The sequence below is a fragment of the Rhipicephalus sanguineus genome, chromosome 5 (assembly GCF_013339695.2).
Source record: "Rhipicephalus sanguineus isolate Rsan-2018 chromosome 5, BIME_Rsan_1.4, whole genome shotgun sequence".
Lineage (NCBI taxonomy): Eukaryota > Metazoa > Arthropoda > Arachnida > Ixodida > Ixodidae > Rhipicephalus > Rhipicephalus sanguineus.
In genome coordinates, this window is record NC_051180.1 from 4,197,468 (window position 1) to 4,213,124 (window position 15,657).

The 15,657-nt window shown below is 46.7% G+C and overlaps 1 protein-coding gene across 1 annotated transcript in view; it reads left to right on the plus strand.

Annotated features, from left to right (window-relative positions):
• Positions 1-15,657, plus strand: part of LOC119393130 (uncharacterized) — a 356,820-nt gene that overhangs the window by 308,012 nt on the left and 33,151 nt on the right. Inside the window, exon 7 of the mRNA XM_049415848.1 lies at positions 4,725-4,852. Coding sequence (XP_049271805.1) covers positions 4,725-4,852 — 128 coding nt within the window. The remainder of the gene's footprint in view (positions 1-4,724; positions 4,853-15,657) is intronic.

A 15,657-nucleotide genomic window follows, 5' to 3' on the forward strand; every position in this document is an offset into this window, starting at 1 on the left:
ACGTGACTTCATGACGAACATAAATGGCAGGTCATAACATGAAAATCATGATATCCGTGTCATGAACGACATGATTTACATGCCACTGTTTTGGTGCTCTTGCGGCCGTTTCGCTATAGTTTGATATATACCAAAATTGGTATGGCGTGACCATACTGTATGACGAACACAAGTGACAGGTCCTAACATGAAAATTATGACACGCATATCATGTACAGCATGATATACATTCCACGCTCATGGCGCGCTCGCGGCCGTTTCGCTAGATTGATATACACCAAAATTGGTATCGCGCGACGTGACTGTGTGGCGAGCACAAATAACAGGTGGTAACATGAAAATCATGACACGCATGTCATGCACAGTATGACTTACGTGCCACGCTCATGGCGCGCTGGCGGCCGTTCCGCTAGCTTGATATACACCAAAATTAGTATCGCGTGACGTGACTGTCTGGCGAACACAAATAACGCGTGGTAACATGAAAATCATGACACGCATGTCATGCACAGTATGACTTACGTGCCACGCTCATGGCGCGCTGCCGGCCGTTTCGCTAGCTTGATATACACCAAAATTGGTATCGCGCGACGTGACTGTGTGGCAAACACAAATAACCGGTGGTAACATGAAAATCATGACACGCATGTCATGCACAGTATGACTTACGTGCCACGCTCATGGCGCGCTGCCGGCCGTTTCGCTAGCTTGATATACACCAAAATTGGTATCGCGTGACGTCACTGTGTGATGAACACAAATAAAAGGTGATAACATGAAAATCATGACACGCATGTCATGCACAGTATGACTTACGTGCCACGCTCATGGCGCGCTGCTGGCCGTTCCGCTAGCTTGATATACACCAAAATTGGTATCGCGCGACGTGACTGTGTGGCGAGCACAAATAACAGGTGGTAACATGAAAATCATGACACGCATGTCATGCACAGTATGACTTACGTGCCACGCTCATGGCGCGCTGCCGGCCGTTCCGCTAGCTTGATATACACCAAAATTAGTATCGCGCGACGTGACTGTGTGGCGAACACAAATAACAGGTGGTAACATGAAAATCATGACACGCATGTCATGCACAGTATGACTTACGTGCCACGCTCATGGCGCGCTGGCGGCCGTTCCGCTAGCTTGATATACACCAAAATTGTTATCGCGCGACGTGACTGTGTGGCGAGCACAAATAACAGGTGGTAACATGAAAATCATGACACGCATGTCATGCACAGTATGACTTACGTGCCACGCTCATGGCGCGCTGCCGGCCGTTCCGCTAGCTTGATATACACCAAAATTAGTATCGCGCGACGTGACTGTGTGGCGAGCACAAATAACAGGTGGTAACATGAAAATCATGACACGCATGTCATGCACAGTATGACTTACGTGCCACGCTCATGGCGCGCTGGCGGCCGTTCCGCTAGCTTGATATACACCAAAATTGTTATCGCGCGACGTGACTGTGTGGCGAGCACAAATAACAGGTGGTAACATGAAAATCATGACACGCATGTCATGCACAGTATGACTTACGTGCCACACTCATGGCGCGCTGCCGGCCGTTCGCCAGCTTGATATACACCAAACTTGGTATCTCGCGACGTGACTGTGTGACGAACATAACAACGGGTGGTAACACGAAAATCATGACATGCATGTCATGTAGGGTATGATGTAGATGCCACGCTCCTGGTGCACTCCCGGCCATTTTATTTACTGGATATATACCTTAATTGGTATGGCATGACAAGAGTGCGTGACGAACATAAATAGCAGGTCACGCATCGTATATATGTAGCAGAATATATGTTTCATTAGCATGGCATATACCAGATTATACTCGCATGCATGTATGACAATCTCGCGATATATAGCGAACTAGATGTCATGACATGAATGACTTCATTAGCCTCAATGACAAACAAGACGACGTATGCAGCTCTTTGCTGGCTGCTTCGCATTACCTCGATTCCCACACTGCGTGGGACCTGCCGATTTTTTTTATATTGCGCTTTATTGGTTCATTAACTAAGGTCAATTATGCAACCTCTTTAACATTCACACTAGGGCCAAGTGCGCTTCGTCACATTGTAGAATGCATTTAGAAACGACCGATCCAATTTTTGTTCGGCAACGTGCAGCCTGCGTGGTGAATATTTTCTGGCTTTTAAAGGAAGCCCGCGAACTATGAAATAAAACCACGTAACTGCGCTCATGTGCTACCGTACTGCAGCGCTCTCAAACGTGCTTCGAGCGGAAAAACCGGCGCGCGGACCGTCATCGTATCGCTTCTCAGGGACGATCACGTTTTCTTGCTGTGTGCGGCCGTCAAAAATGTGGCCGCATTGTGGAGCCGATGGGACGGTCCTCGAGCAGGTTGTTTTGCTCGAAGCACATATAGGAGCGCTGCAGTACGGTAGCACACAAGGGCAGTGACGTGGTCATATTTCTCAGCGTTTCTTTAAACGCCGGAAAAATCACTACGCAGCATGTACACAGGGATCCACTGTTAATGGGAACATCGGAGGGTGTGGCGGCAGCTCGGCGCCACGGCCGGCCGTCGGCTGCAACGAGTTTCGCGCAGACGCAGTGAGCACCGTGCCCGTTGCTCTTTCGTCGCGTCAACGGTTCGCTTCGCGACGATTCGCAGCGCGGAAGCAGACGACGAAAGAGCGCGACTCACAGCGCGCACTTCGCCTGCGCGAAACTCGTTGCAGCCGCTGGTCGGCGCTGGCGCCGAGCTGCCGCCACACGCTCCGACGTTCCCTTTAACCGTGGACCCCTGTTTCCACAAAAAAATTTGATCGGTCGTTTTGGAGTACCCTCACAACGTAATGAAACGCACTTGACCCTCAAGTGAATACCAGAAATGTTGCATAATTCCTCTTTGTTAATTAACAAATTAGGCGAAATAAAAAATATCCTACCGAGAGCCACATGACGGTAAACCATGTCGTTGGTTTTATTCAGTACAGATTAACCACTTCTTTGCAAATATTTGGTTCCAGTTACGTGAAACACCCTTTGTAAACAAGACGCACCCCTAAAGGCTACTGTATAACAACAAATAGCTCAAAAGGGTTCGTGGGGACGATTATGAGTAAAACGGAGTACTTGGTGTTGTGTGTCTCGAATCCCCTTCCGATAGGATTCTTTCTTATGTATTTTCTATGCAAACTCAATTTCGCTATGTTACAAAATCGTAAGACAAATCTTTGTTCCTCTCTATTCTAGGCATGCTCAGATTATTTTACCTTTGTCGTCAGCATCGCCTTGACATGATATTAAACTCACATGGAATGTAGATATGTAACTAGCAATAACGCAGACAGTTAAAATATAAGAATAAAGCAGAGAAAGAATTTAGGAGCACGGTACAAAATACATATTACAGTAAACAGACGGGCAAAAATTATACAGAGGCCTAGGTGATGTGTGCGATGCAAACGGAGGATGGCAAAGAGAGCACCTGTGCTAACAATCAAATTATCAATAAAATAAATTTTTGAATAATTTAGCCGGAAGAACAAAGATACAATACGCCAAAATATATTTTGTTAGGCAACTGCTTGTTCTATTGCATCTAGCATCGGCACCGCTGGCGCGACGGTTGTTAAAACCTCATTTGCATATAAGTCAATCTCATCGAGCGTAAGTAAAGCTTATATCCACGAGATCTTTGAAGTCGCTGATGTATGAAAGCCGCGAGACGCAAAGCAACCCGTTTATTGCATTCTTGAGACTTTGCAACGGAGCACCACACAAGACAAACTTCTGTAACGACACTACAGTGGCATCATAATTTGAGCGAATGACGCCGCGGGCATTGGAGTACGCGGCACAATACTGTGGCTGCGAACAAGTGTCATGACACCGACACTACTAGAAAGAAAGAAAACATCGAGAATACAAAAGGCGGGCTGCGCGTAGACGTTCACGTGCTTGTTGTCGAGATGACTTGAGTGCCATCACGTTATTTCGCTCCACCACCAGGGACGCGTAGACCTACTCGCCGGTGCTCTCGGAGCACTCTGGCGGAAAGACAAAAGAATGTCAGTGTCGTTAGTTTCATTCAGGTGGCTTAGTGGCAGCATTATCAACTCGAGAAGTGAAATTCAGGCGACGTTTATTGTTTCGCACGATGGTGTTTCTACAGCAGTATCTTGTATCTTCAGATACACGATACATTATTGTTCAATATATCGCGATACAGATACAAGCTACCCAAGGAGTATCTAAGATAGTATTGAAGATACATGTATCTTCGATACTGCCCAGCACTGATTTGACGGGCTCATGAGAGGCCGCTGTCCAGCTTACTCTGGGAGTGTGCTGCGGGTTCCGCACAGGCCTCGTACTACGAGCGCCAAGCTAGATGTGTCTCTTTCACTGATTTCATGCATCATCTTCCAATCGTTATTGCCTGTGCAGAATATAAAGATGATCAGTACTGGCCTACATATGCGGCAGTCCCGGAGAACGCAGCTAACAGCACAGGTGCATGACTTGACATCAACACCTTTTGGCAAGTACACAAAGCGCAGAATATACCCCACAGAATATTCCATGAATTCTGTCATGGTTCCTATATTTAGGAGTGAATAATCGTCTTGAGAGCGTGTGTCCGCACTGTGTCCACATGTCTAGAAGCAGAATGATTTTCGCCAGCATTTCATTATGACGAATGATTCTATCGAATTGTGCAGGGCCTCGTATAAATGGTCCCCGGCTGGAAGGCGCCAGAGATTACTACAGTCTTGGCAATGTGGTCGACCTAAGCTGCCGAGCGGACGCCACCTCGCATGAGCTCAAGTGGCACATTAACGACAGGGAGGTAAGTGTTACCGCTTTTGCGCTCTGGCGCGCAAGTTTCACGCTTATTACTAGCGAAGTAGCAGCGGTGGAAGGGCTGCTCCATACTGCACTTGCTGAGTGAATTTGTGCCAAAGCGACCTTCCAGTGCCACAATTTCTTAAATATAGACTATCGTAGCTTCTACCCAGACAACAGTGGGCGTATGTATGGCGCCAGTTTACGCATAGCAGTTGGGTTAGACTCACTCACCCTACTCTGAGCTGCAGCGTAGTTGCGTCGTTGCGCGGTCAGCATTGCGCAGGGTTTTAGCACGAAAGTGTTTTATGCCAAAGCTTACCAAGACTAAACCGACGTCATTTCCGTCACGTCAGTAAAATGCATGCTAGCAAAGGATAAAAAACGGACGAAAACGTTTCGGTGATTCGGATAACCTGTGAGTCGAACCCACGACCTCTAGGTCCGCGACGATAGGTGCCGGACGCTCTATCCACTGCGATACCATCGCACATGCACGAAGCTTTACAAACGCGTCTTATATCTGTCACACCTTCTCGCTCTCACAGTGCTCTTCGTTGGCGGTGTCGCCGTCTGCGAGCGGTGAAGTACTGCATCATGACACTAACGAGCGCCGACAGGGGGCGCATTGGTAGTTTCAGAAGCACTGCTGAAAGCCGTAGAAAAGTGCTTACAGGAGAGGGAAATACCAGACAGTTGGCGAAAAAGTAGAATGAACTTAATCTATAAAGGCAGGGGAGAAAAGGATAACATTCGCTCGTATAGACCGCTAACCATTACATCGGTGCTATACAGGTTGGCGATGCAGGCAGTAAAATTAAAAATAGAAGCGTGGGTAGAACAAAATGATATTTTGGGAGAACTTCAGAATGGATTTGGAATCGACAGGCGGATAGACGATAATCTGTTTGTTCTTACCCAGTGTATAGAAATATCGAAAATAGAAAACAGGCCCTTATACGTAGCTTATCTAGATATTACCGGGGCGTATGACAACGTTAATCAGGAAATTTTGTGGGATATACTGAAAGAAGTGGGCATAGGTGACGACTGTATACAGCTTTTGAGGGAAATATACCGAGAAATTACAGTTTGTATAGAATGGGAAGGAATAAGTAGCTAGGACAGCGTTGAAATTAGCAAGGGGCTGAGACAGGGATGTCCTTTGTCCCCGCTGTTATTCATGCTGTACATGGTGAGGATGGAAAAAGCGCTAGAAGGTAGCAACATTGGATTTAATTTGTCACACAAACAGGTCGGCACGATGGTTGAGCAGAAGCTTCCAGGTCTATTTTATGCTGATGATATTGTCTTATTTGCGGACAGTCAAGATGATATACAGCGACTGGCAGATATATGCGGAAGGGAAGGTGAGGCTCTAGGACTAGGATTTAGTGCAACAAAATGTGGATTGATGGTATTCAATGATCACGAAGACCATGCGGTCTGTATACAGGGCCAAAAAATACCGAGGGTAAGGGAGTACAAGTACCTCGGAGTATGGGTAAATGAGAGGGATAGATATATGGAGGTACAAGAGAAAGCATCGGTAGCAAAGGGAAAGAGGAATGCTGCAATTATGAAGCACAGAGCTTTATGGGGGTACAATAGGTACGAGGTGCTTCGAGGGCTGTGGAAGGGTGTGATGGTCCCGGGGCTTACATTTGGGAACTCAGTGGTGTGCATGAAGTCAGAGGTACAATCAGGAATGGATGTAAATCAAAGGACGGTGGGCCGCCTCGCGTTGGGCGCTCACAGGAAGACGACAAATGAGGCTGTAAAGGGTGATATGGGATGGACAGGCTTTGAAGTGCGGGAAGCTCAGAGCAAAATGAGATTCGAAGAGAGGCTGAGGAAAATGAAGAAGAGTAGATGGGCAGAGAAGGTTTTCAGGTATTTGTATAGAAAAAGCGTTGACACGCAGTGGAGAAAAAGAACTAGGAGGCTCACCAGTAAATATGCGGCTAGCAGTGCGGGCGATATGGCAACAAGGAGCATTAAGCGGAAGGTCAGAGAGGCGGAGAGGACTTATTGGATGGCAGCGATGGAAAAGAAGCCGGCTCTGAGTAACTACCGAAAAGGGAAAAAAGGAAATAAGGAGGGAAAGGTTTTATGATAATTCAAGGGGAAGCGCTTTACTGTTTGAAGCAAGGTCGGGCTGCCTTAGAACGCGTAGTTATAAAGCGAGATTCAGTAACGAAGAAGAACAATGTACATGCTGCGGGGGAACTAAGGAAACGATGGGACATGTACTGATTGAATGTGGCGATATTCACCCAGGTATACGTGTGGGCACGAGTCTACATGAAGCCTTGTGTTTTAGGGACAACAATGGAAAGCTGAACACGTCCGCGATAGAAATAAGTAAGAGACGGTTAGGGTATTGGTGGATGAAAAGTAGAGATAAAGAACAAAAATAAATAATGGGGGGAAAATAAGGTCATTCTGCCTTAAGAGGCAGAGAGATAGACCGTGAATTTATATTTTTTGGTATAATAACATAGATTTAATCAATGTAGATAAGGTATTAGGCCAACATGAAACAAGGAAGCTTTTTTTTTTTTCTCCTTCGAGCCTGGTGGCAGACATGTCACCGCCCCGTTACAAAGGGGACGCTCATAGCATCCATCCATCCATCCAGCAACCGAGGTCTAGCCCCCCAGTCCAGCCTTACTCCCCCATTCGCTCTCCCATTCTGTATCAATAAAGCGGAACTCCGTCACGCGTTCATGGCTCAAGCTACAAGCTCTGCCTCTCGCGTTCCTGCAGCGCTGTGCGGTTATGCACGAGCACAGGCGTAGCTGGGCCTTTTACTGGGGAGCGCACACCTTGGCGTTCCTCTCCTGAAATGATGACATTTTGATTGAGTCTGAATCGTGTGCTGGTGTTTATTATGTGCTTGTCGAGGCCATCTTTGCGCGGTATTCACCGTGTGTCCAGGTGGGTGCATGTTAACTACTTCAGCTACCATAAAGGATTCTACAGCGTGTTTTTTTTTTAGAAAATACAGATTTTTTTGTAAAGAAAGCTATGACTGTCAGGCCTCTGTTGTCTTCGCAGACGAACTCTACGCCGAGGCGGAAAAACATTGCCGCACCTAAATTTACACTGAGAGGAGCAATTGACAAAACTCGTTAGTTAACTTTTTAATTATTAACTTCATGGTAGTTGTTTATATTGAAAATTGTAGGACGTGACAACTTATGGCATACCCATCTTTTAAAAATGTCAAAAAGCACACGTAGTTTGAGATATTAATCATAGAAATCGAGGGCCACCTGCCAGGCGGTACCGAAACTGAACGCTCCGGGCGCGCAGGAATTGCGCCACTGGGGTTATGTCAGACCGGTAAGCTCACGTGACGAACTTTGAAAGAAGGTGTATCGCAGAAGATTTTGGTCAGAAAAAAAAAACGCCAAGTCGTCCCAAATGCCCCACTGGACCGCTTCTTCTTTGCGTTTAGTGTGTAGTGCTTATCCGTTTCTTTGTTAAATACTGATGGTGTTGTATACTGCTTCCTATCCCAACACTTGGGTACTACATATCAGCCAAACGTCACTTTACTATACTCACCTACGGCGGACCCAGAGGCACTGTTCTGTGCTTTCAGTGTATGAGTGGCCCTTTATTAGGCTTTGATGAACTGTCCACTGGACTGACTAGACTTCCACATGTCTCAACTTAATCTTCATTAACATATCTATCCTGTACAACCAATAATTAGAACCATGCAAACAAGAACTGTTTCTCTTTCCCGACTATCTTTTGAACTTTCTTCGTATTGCGCGAGGTCAACCTTTCCGCAGTAGACTTGTGTCGCTAGCAGCTGACGCCGTAAAAGCACGAACTGAGCATGACTACAACGACGAGTGCTGAAAGGATGGCCGGATTGTCCTCTGTCCGTGTTGTTTTCTCTTTTAATTTCGGAGCACTTTAGGGGATCGGGCAGTCGGCGTTTAATGTGTCATGTCGCTTGTCAAGCGGGCAAAGCCATCTGGACCATAGGCATGTGCAGTGTTGCATAACAAGAGGGCGGGAAAGAGAAGTGGGGGCGAGGAGGAGGGAAAGGAGGGGGAGAGAGGGTAGAGCATAGCATAGCCGCGTATACAGTACAGCATAGACGTACAGTATAGCAAGCCGGGATGGGAAAAGGAAGTGCGGGTCAGAAACGAGGAGGGGGAGGGTAAAGTATAACATATATAACAAGGGGAGTGAGAAAGGAGGAGGGCAACCGTGTATAGTATTGTATAGCAAGTGGGTGGGAAGAGAAGTGATATGAGGAGAGGGCACTGCATCACAAATAAAGCTTTTCTTTCCCGTCATGGATGCCGAGCAGGCTGCACGTTTGCCACGCGCACTTGCACGTAAGCGCCAGCTTCACCGCTGCGCACTTCCTACAGCTTTCACGTTGAGCGTAACTGAAGAATTTGTACTGCTGTTGCGCTATAGCCTCTTTTCAGTTTCGTATCATCTTGCCAAACTCGCCAATTGAACAGACTCAGACCCTGCCACTGAGGCGCCCAATTTCTCTTCGGTTACTTTCCACGTAAATGTAGTCAGACACCTTGGCGTTGATTTGCAGCCTAGGTGTTCTTTATTCCTGTTCATATCTCAGTGTATAACGTCCTGCACCACCGAAAATGAGTATCGCTTCTTGGCTTTTGAAATACAAGTTGCTCATTGAGCTAAGCCAATGCCATGACATTCCGTATTTGCATTTGGAGTGTTTACTTCAACCAATCTGCGATGCAATTAACAATAGAATTATCCGACCTGCGAGAAAAATAGTACGGCTCGAAATGTTAGGCACTTCTGGATTATGTATGAATGTCTTCCTTCGGTGTTGTTCACTGTCAGTACGCTTACCGGAAATATCCGTTTCAGTGAAGTAGTAATTTACGTTGCTTTAGCCTAGAAAATGCTCTCTCTCCTTTGTGAGGAATAAGCGCCTGCTGGTGATATACGGTTATGCTTAAAGTCGTTCATCTAGTAGCGCAGTTTGTTGTCGCCGCAGTGCCATTGTGAGAATTCCAGCCGTGGCTATATTTTGTCACTCAGGCCTCGTATCGCACACTGCGAGGCAGCAGACACGCGAGCCGACCGACCGTGGCATCGTTTGTTCTCCGATGTAGAAGGGGCGGCTCGCTTATCGCCAGCATTTGGCTGCTGGCACGGACGAATTGCCACGCGACGGTTAGCGGGATTATCGGGATCATTCGCCGGGGCGTCTGTTTCCAGCCAGTGTTCTCTGACAGCGCTGGCTGCTGCTTTTTGCCCATCTTCCCCAGCAGTGCGTGTCGCGACCGCAGCCTCGGTGTTTACTCTCTGCCACCTCGTCCCTCATTGTGCGTCTCTTGTCGGGGAGTCATTTACTGCGCCTTTCTTCTCCCATCACGGCCGCCGCTTTGGCCGCCATACTTCGGGCGCAAATAATTTGTTTTCCTCTTTCAGCGTTCTTTACGGCTGTTTTGTAGCGACACTGTGCGGTGGCATTCGGGTCTCCGGTCGCGCAGTTTGTTATTCCACATCCTACGACAATTTCTTCACAAAGTTCGCATGATATGACGTATGATTAGTCACGGTCCTTGATACCTAATCCGTTCAGTCTTGTTTCCGCTTTAATGGATTTCCAGGGCAAAACACGGATATGACTTCTCCAGCTGACTGACCTGGTGTGTCTCCGACCACTTAGGGTGAAATAAATATGTGCTTAAATATTATATTTTATTTATTATCGCCTCTGTTAAAAAAAAAAAAACAAGGCTGATCCTGCCGTCATAGGAATCGGTGTAACACGAATGTGAAACGTGTCTTCACAGAAATAGTGCTTATTGTGTAGCCATATATGAGAGCTTGTACAATGTCTATTGGTGTTTGGCATGCACCCACTTTGACGCCTAGTGGCACATCTCCACCGCGACGACTAACGCCCACGATCATAACCGTTGTGGTAGCTGAAGTTGTTAGTCTGGACGCAGCGTATCGGGAGTCCCGCGCAAAGGTGGCATCAACAAATACGTAATAAACACTGGTACTGGATATGCACTTCTTCAAACCGTCGTGAATTCAGGAGAGAAGCGGCACGGTGTGCGCTCTCGGGTAAGGCGGTAACCTACGCCGGTGCTCATGCATACACTACCACACTGCGCTTCAGCAACACTGGAGGCAGTGGTTCGTAGCTAGAGGCGCGAACACGCGCAGGCATTCCACGTCCCGCTGGCGTCTGTGTCGTTGCACCAAGGTAGGACATTCGCCCGTCGACATGGCTGCCTTTCTGCAGCGCTTATTGCAGCCGTTTTACAGCCGGTGCTATCGCACTGGGAGCAGCCGGAAGCGGAGAAACACCGTTGGTTCATATGAAAGCTGCACTAGTCGGACAGTGAGCCGTCACACGCTAACACGAAGCGAAAGACAAAGAACGTAACTGGGTGTAGGGTTACTCCCCGATGCTTTTAACCACGGGCTCCGAGAGTGCGCGCCGGCAGGTTTCTCGGAGGCCACGCTGTAACTGCGTCGTCGCCGAATCGTTCTTTATCGGCGCTAGTAAGCGTCATGCCGCAATACTTCTCTTTACCGCTCACAGACGAACCCAAGAATTCTGCGTGGCAATCAGGTATTTTACCACAGAGCGACGCCAGGTCTATAAACTGGTTTGTAAAGGCAGCCTATGCAGGCGTAATGGCGGTACAATGTCAATTGTGGTTGTGATGCTGGCAGGGGCGTGGCCAGAAATTGTTTTCGGGGGGGGGGGGGGGGCTTCAACCATACTTTATGTATGTTGATGCGTGCGTTTGTATGTGTGCGTGTATATATACGCAAGCAAAATTGAAAGATTTCGGGGGGGGGGGGGTTTGAACCCCCCAACCCCCCCCCCCTGGCTACGCCCCTGGGTGCTGGCTATCTCATTTTACCAGAAAACAACGAACACTACATATGTACAGTCGGGCGCGATTCGAAGGTTATCGCGCGAGCGTCGACCAAGAACTACAACAGCGCCACTTCCCAGAATTATTTTTCGAGGAAAGGGAGGTATCGGGAGAGCTTCACACACTCTTTTTGCTGTTCCTTGAGCTGCAATCACTCCCGTCTAACGAAGGCACATTTTCATTTCTTTTTTTTATGAGAAGGCGATATATTTTGTTCAACTTAGCAAGCCGTTTAAACGAAGCAGTGCAAGCATGCGCTTTACCAGATGTCACCCAGCAATCTTTTTAATTACCGCGGAGATAAGAGCCAACGCAACATGATTGCAACGAATGGAAAGCTTAAAATAGAGAGAAAGGGTGTAGAGCTCGTCATAGGGCCGATTGTTGTAGCATGGAACAGCCAACCAGGAAGAGAAGAATGCGTAATCTCGATTTTCACTGTTCCAAAAAGTGCCGCTAGGCCCCTGGGATGCTAGGCCGGTCGACGATCGCGCGATAACCTTTATATCGCACTCGACTGTACTTCTACGATACAGGCGTCATATCAGATTAACGTATGTGGTTGCAGTGTTGGCTCCGCTTTTATAGCAGCCTAATAAGGATTACATTTGCAATCCTATGATTCAACAAGCTATATTGAAGCATTGCTCGACCCCTGCGCTGTGGTGTCTCATGTGCCTTCTTTTGTCCTGGCCTTTGGCCTGCGCTCCCATCAATTATCATGCAACCCGGAGGAATACATTACGAAAGTTACGTATGATATTCACATGATTGCACCATAAAGTGCACTTAGTTCCGATAATACTGAAGTATGTACTGTAACGTGAGGGCTGACGTTACGTCTCACAATAAGTTACTCTTTAAACGCCTGTGTGTCGACGTGCCTGGAAAGCCCCGATGTGCACGCAGCTACTGCACTTACAAAAATACGTCGATCCACCTCGTAAAGTTTGGCTCAAAACCATAAAATACAGCATAGACGTACTTGCTGACTGCTTCGCATGAAAGCGATTCCCACAACGCGTGGTATCTGCCGAATTTTAGGGGCGAAGCTCCTTAAGGCGGCACCCGTTCGTCCCTCGTAGTCGTAGTCGTAGTAGCATAGAGTAATATAGAAAAGGTTAAGAGAGGACACTCCCGTAGGCCCCTGCGGCTGATTTGGGTTCGCAGCGCACCAAACGGAAGTGGGGAATCCTAACAGCCGCCTCAGAGATCGGAAGTCGCAAAAAAATAATTAAAAATGCCGATCTCAGAGGCCATTATTTAGCTATAGGTAAAATTACACGGCCCCCGAGACCACTTTTATTCGTGTGATTGTCTCGGAGGTCATATATATATATATATATATATATATATATATTTTTTTTTTTACGCGTTATTTGCATGCATAAGAAGCTTCGTGTAAGCCACACCGCCAGAGCGGCGAGCACACAATGCCATTGTTTATGCAGACATGACAATCGTTGGGAGAGACGAAACATTTTATTTCAAGTCACATTCTCGGTAAGCACGTACAAAAGATGGGTGCACTACACAAAGCAAGACAGCTGCCACGTGTTGAGAAATTGCACAGTAGGAATAAATAGGCGATGGCGATATTTAGAAAATTCCCACAATACAATAAAAGTGCAGAAGACAGCATTAGCATCACAGAGGACTACAATAAGCTTTCGAAGTCCAACCTTTCTTATTAGGTATACAAGCAGCTATCGCGCACAGTGCAAAACAAATCATTCCGCCCCCCATTTTTTTTTAAGTAGTTTCACATTTTTCACAAAGCAACATGCAATTTCAATGCATCTCGCACAAACATCACACTAGGAGGTTTTCTAAGCCTCACACTTATATCACATAAAACCCACATCCTTTGGTTTAAGACTTAAACTTGTCAAGCTGCAAGCCAGAAACTGAGGACTGAAAGCGAACTTTGTCCAAGTTGCGGTTAACAAATCTGACATGCCAACACAAGCGTATTCGACAGTACATCTTCAGAAACCTAGCATGGCAATCCAGTGAACAAAGGTGGAAATTTGAGGATGACAGTTTAGCAGACAAGATAGAGCAGATGCCATGGCAATGAACCACACTTTCAACAATGGAAAGAAAGGCAGATTCCAATTCCTGGAACATTTCAAACGCTCTGGCAGACGGAACAGTCAAATTTCCAAACAACTTGCCAGGTACATGATAAGCTTTCAGCATCATAAAATACTGGTGTTCCTGCCTCAAATCATTTTCATCATCCTTCAGAAATGCCGAACAATGGCAATTCTCAGGGCACTTTTCAAGAAACTTCTTAATAAGAAACCCTGCGACGTAGTAAGATGCTGCATCATCGACAGCATGCGACTGGTTCAGTGAAGCAAGCAGACTTATATCCTCAAGTGGAGGGAAGTCATCCGAGCAAGGTGGCTGAACATGATCTGCAAGCGATGGCTTGTGGAATGAAAATGGCGAGAGCTCTTGAAGAAGTACACGTCTGTCCTCCTCAACGTTTCCTTTATCTGAAAGTTTCATAATTCTTTGGATCATAATGTGCTTTAGACCACTTATAAAATGGGGAACAGTGGGGTTCATGTTGCATCCTTGCCTTTGTCGAATGCTTCCAAACATGTTTTCTAAAGGGTCCTGTTGTAGCCGCCTGGTGAGGAGGAATCTGAAGTTGTACTTATTCGAGAGCTCTTCCCAGAGCATCAGGATTGCTCTAATAGTGACCTGCCACCCTGTGATCGTATGTGGCTGCCGCCTGCCTTCAAAGTTCCAAGTAGCAACCCATGGAGCAGCTGCCTCAAGGAAGTCGAGCACTTCAGACTGCCCTTTAATAATTGCATACCTCATCTTCTGAGCATTCTTTTTTGGACTCGAACTGTTCAAAGCATCAAACAGCATGTCCATCCTGTCACAAAAATTGGCCGTGGCCAGCGCAGATTCTGGCAGTTCTTTAACGTACACAAGTGCAGTAATTGCAATGGAAACGGATGCACTAAGAACCTGGGTCGCCCGCTTCACTTTCATATTGCTGAATGGTTTCTGATAGATATGTCTTTCCGTTAATTTTGGTGCCAATCGAAGCCTTAGCTCATGGGTTGAATGATACAACTTGGTAATGTGTGCCCAGTCTACAACCTCCTGTCCAATATGAAGTTTGTGCATCTGCAGGTTGTTCCGCGTAGTTTTCACAAGATGTGGTACATCGAAAATGAAAAAGATGCGGTTTCCATCAACAGTGAAAAATGGTTTTGCCACAGATACTCCCAGCTGCCTCGACAAGCTCACATTTGATGCTCCCTGGTCACATATTAAGGCTTTTATCGATATTCCGATTTCTTGCAACTGCTTAATCAGTGACATTAATAGGTTGTGCAAGTGTGAAAATGATGCAGAGGCGTGGGCTACTGTGTAAGCTACTGGCTGAACCCATCTCTTAGAGATTCCAGAAAGCAGGACCACCATAGCCCGGTCTGCGATTGTTGAAGTTCGCTCAACACCATTGTCTGTGAAGCCCTGCACAACATCTTGGGTCACATCATAAGCCAAATTTTTTTTAAGCATCATCTCATCAAAAATTAAAGCGCACACTCTGTCGCGCTTGCTCCACGACTTAGTCGACAACCCAATGGATTGAACTATCCCTGGAATTATTCCCGGCAGCATTCTTACATTTGAGAGCCATCTCCTTATGGAACGTTCACTAGGCAGTGTTAGGAACGATGACAAAAAGCGATACGCTCTTGCACCACAGAAATGCAACTGCAAAGCAAATTTTTTCATCCACCGAGTAAAACGTTTACCCCTGCTTTTTCCTCTCAGCTGAACGTGACTTTTTAAGAGCTGAAACATTTCATCAGTGACAAAAGGTTTGACAACATCGAACGCTTCTTCA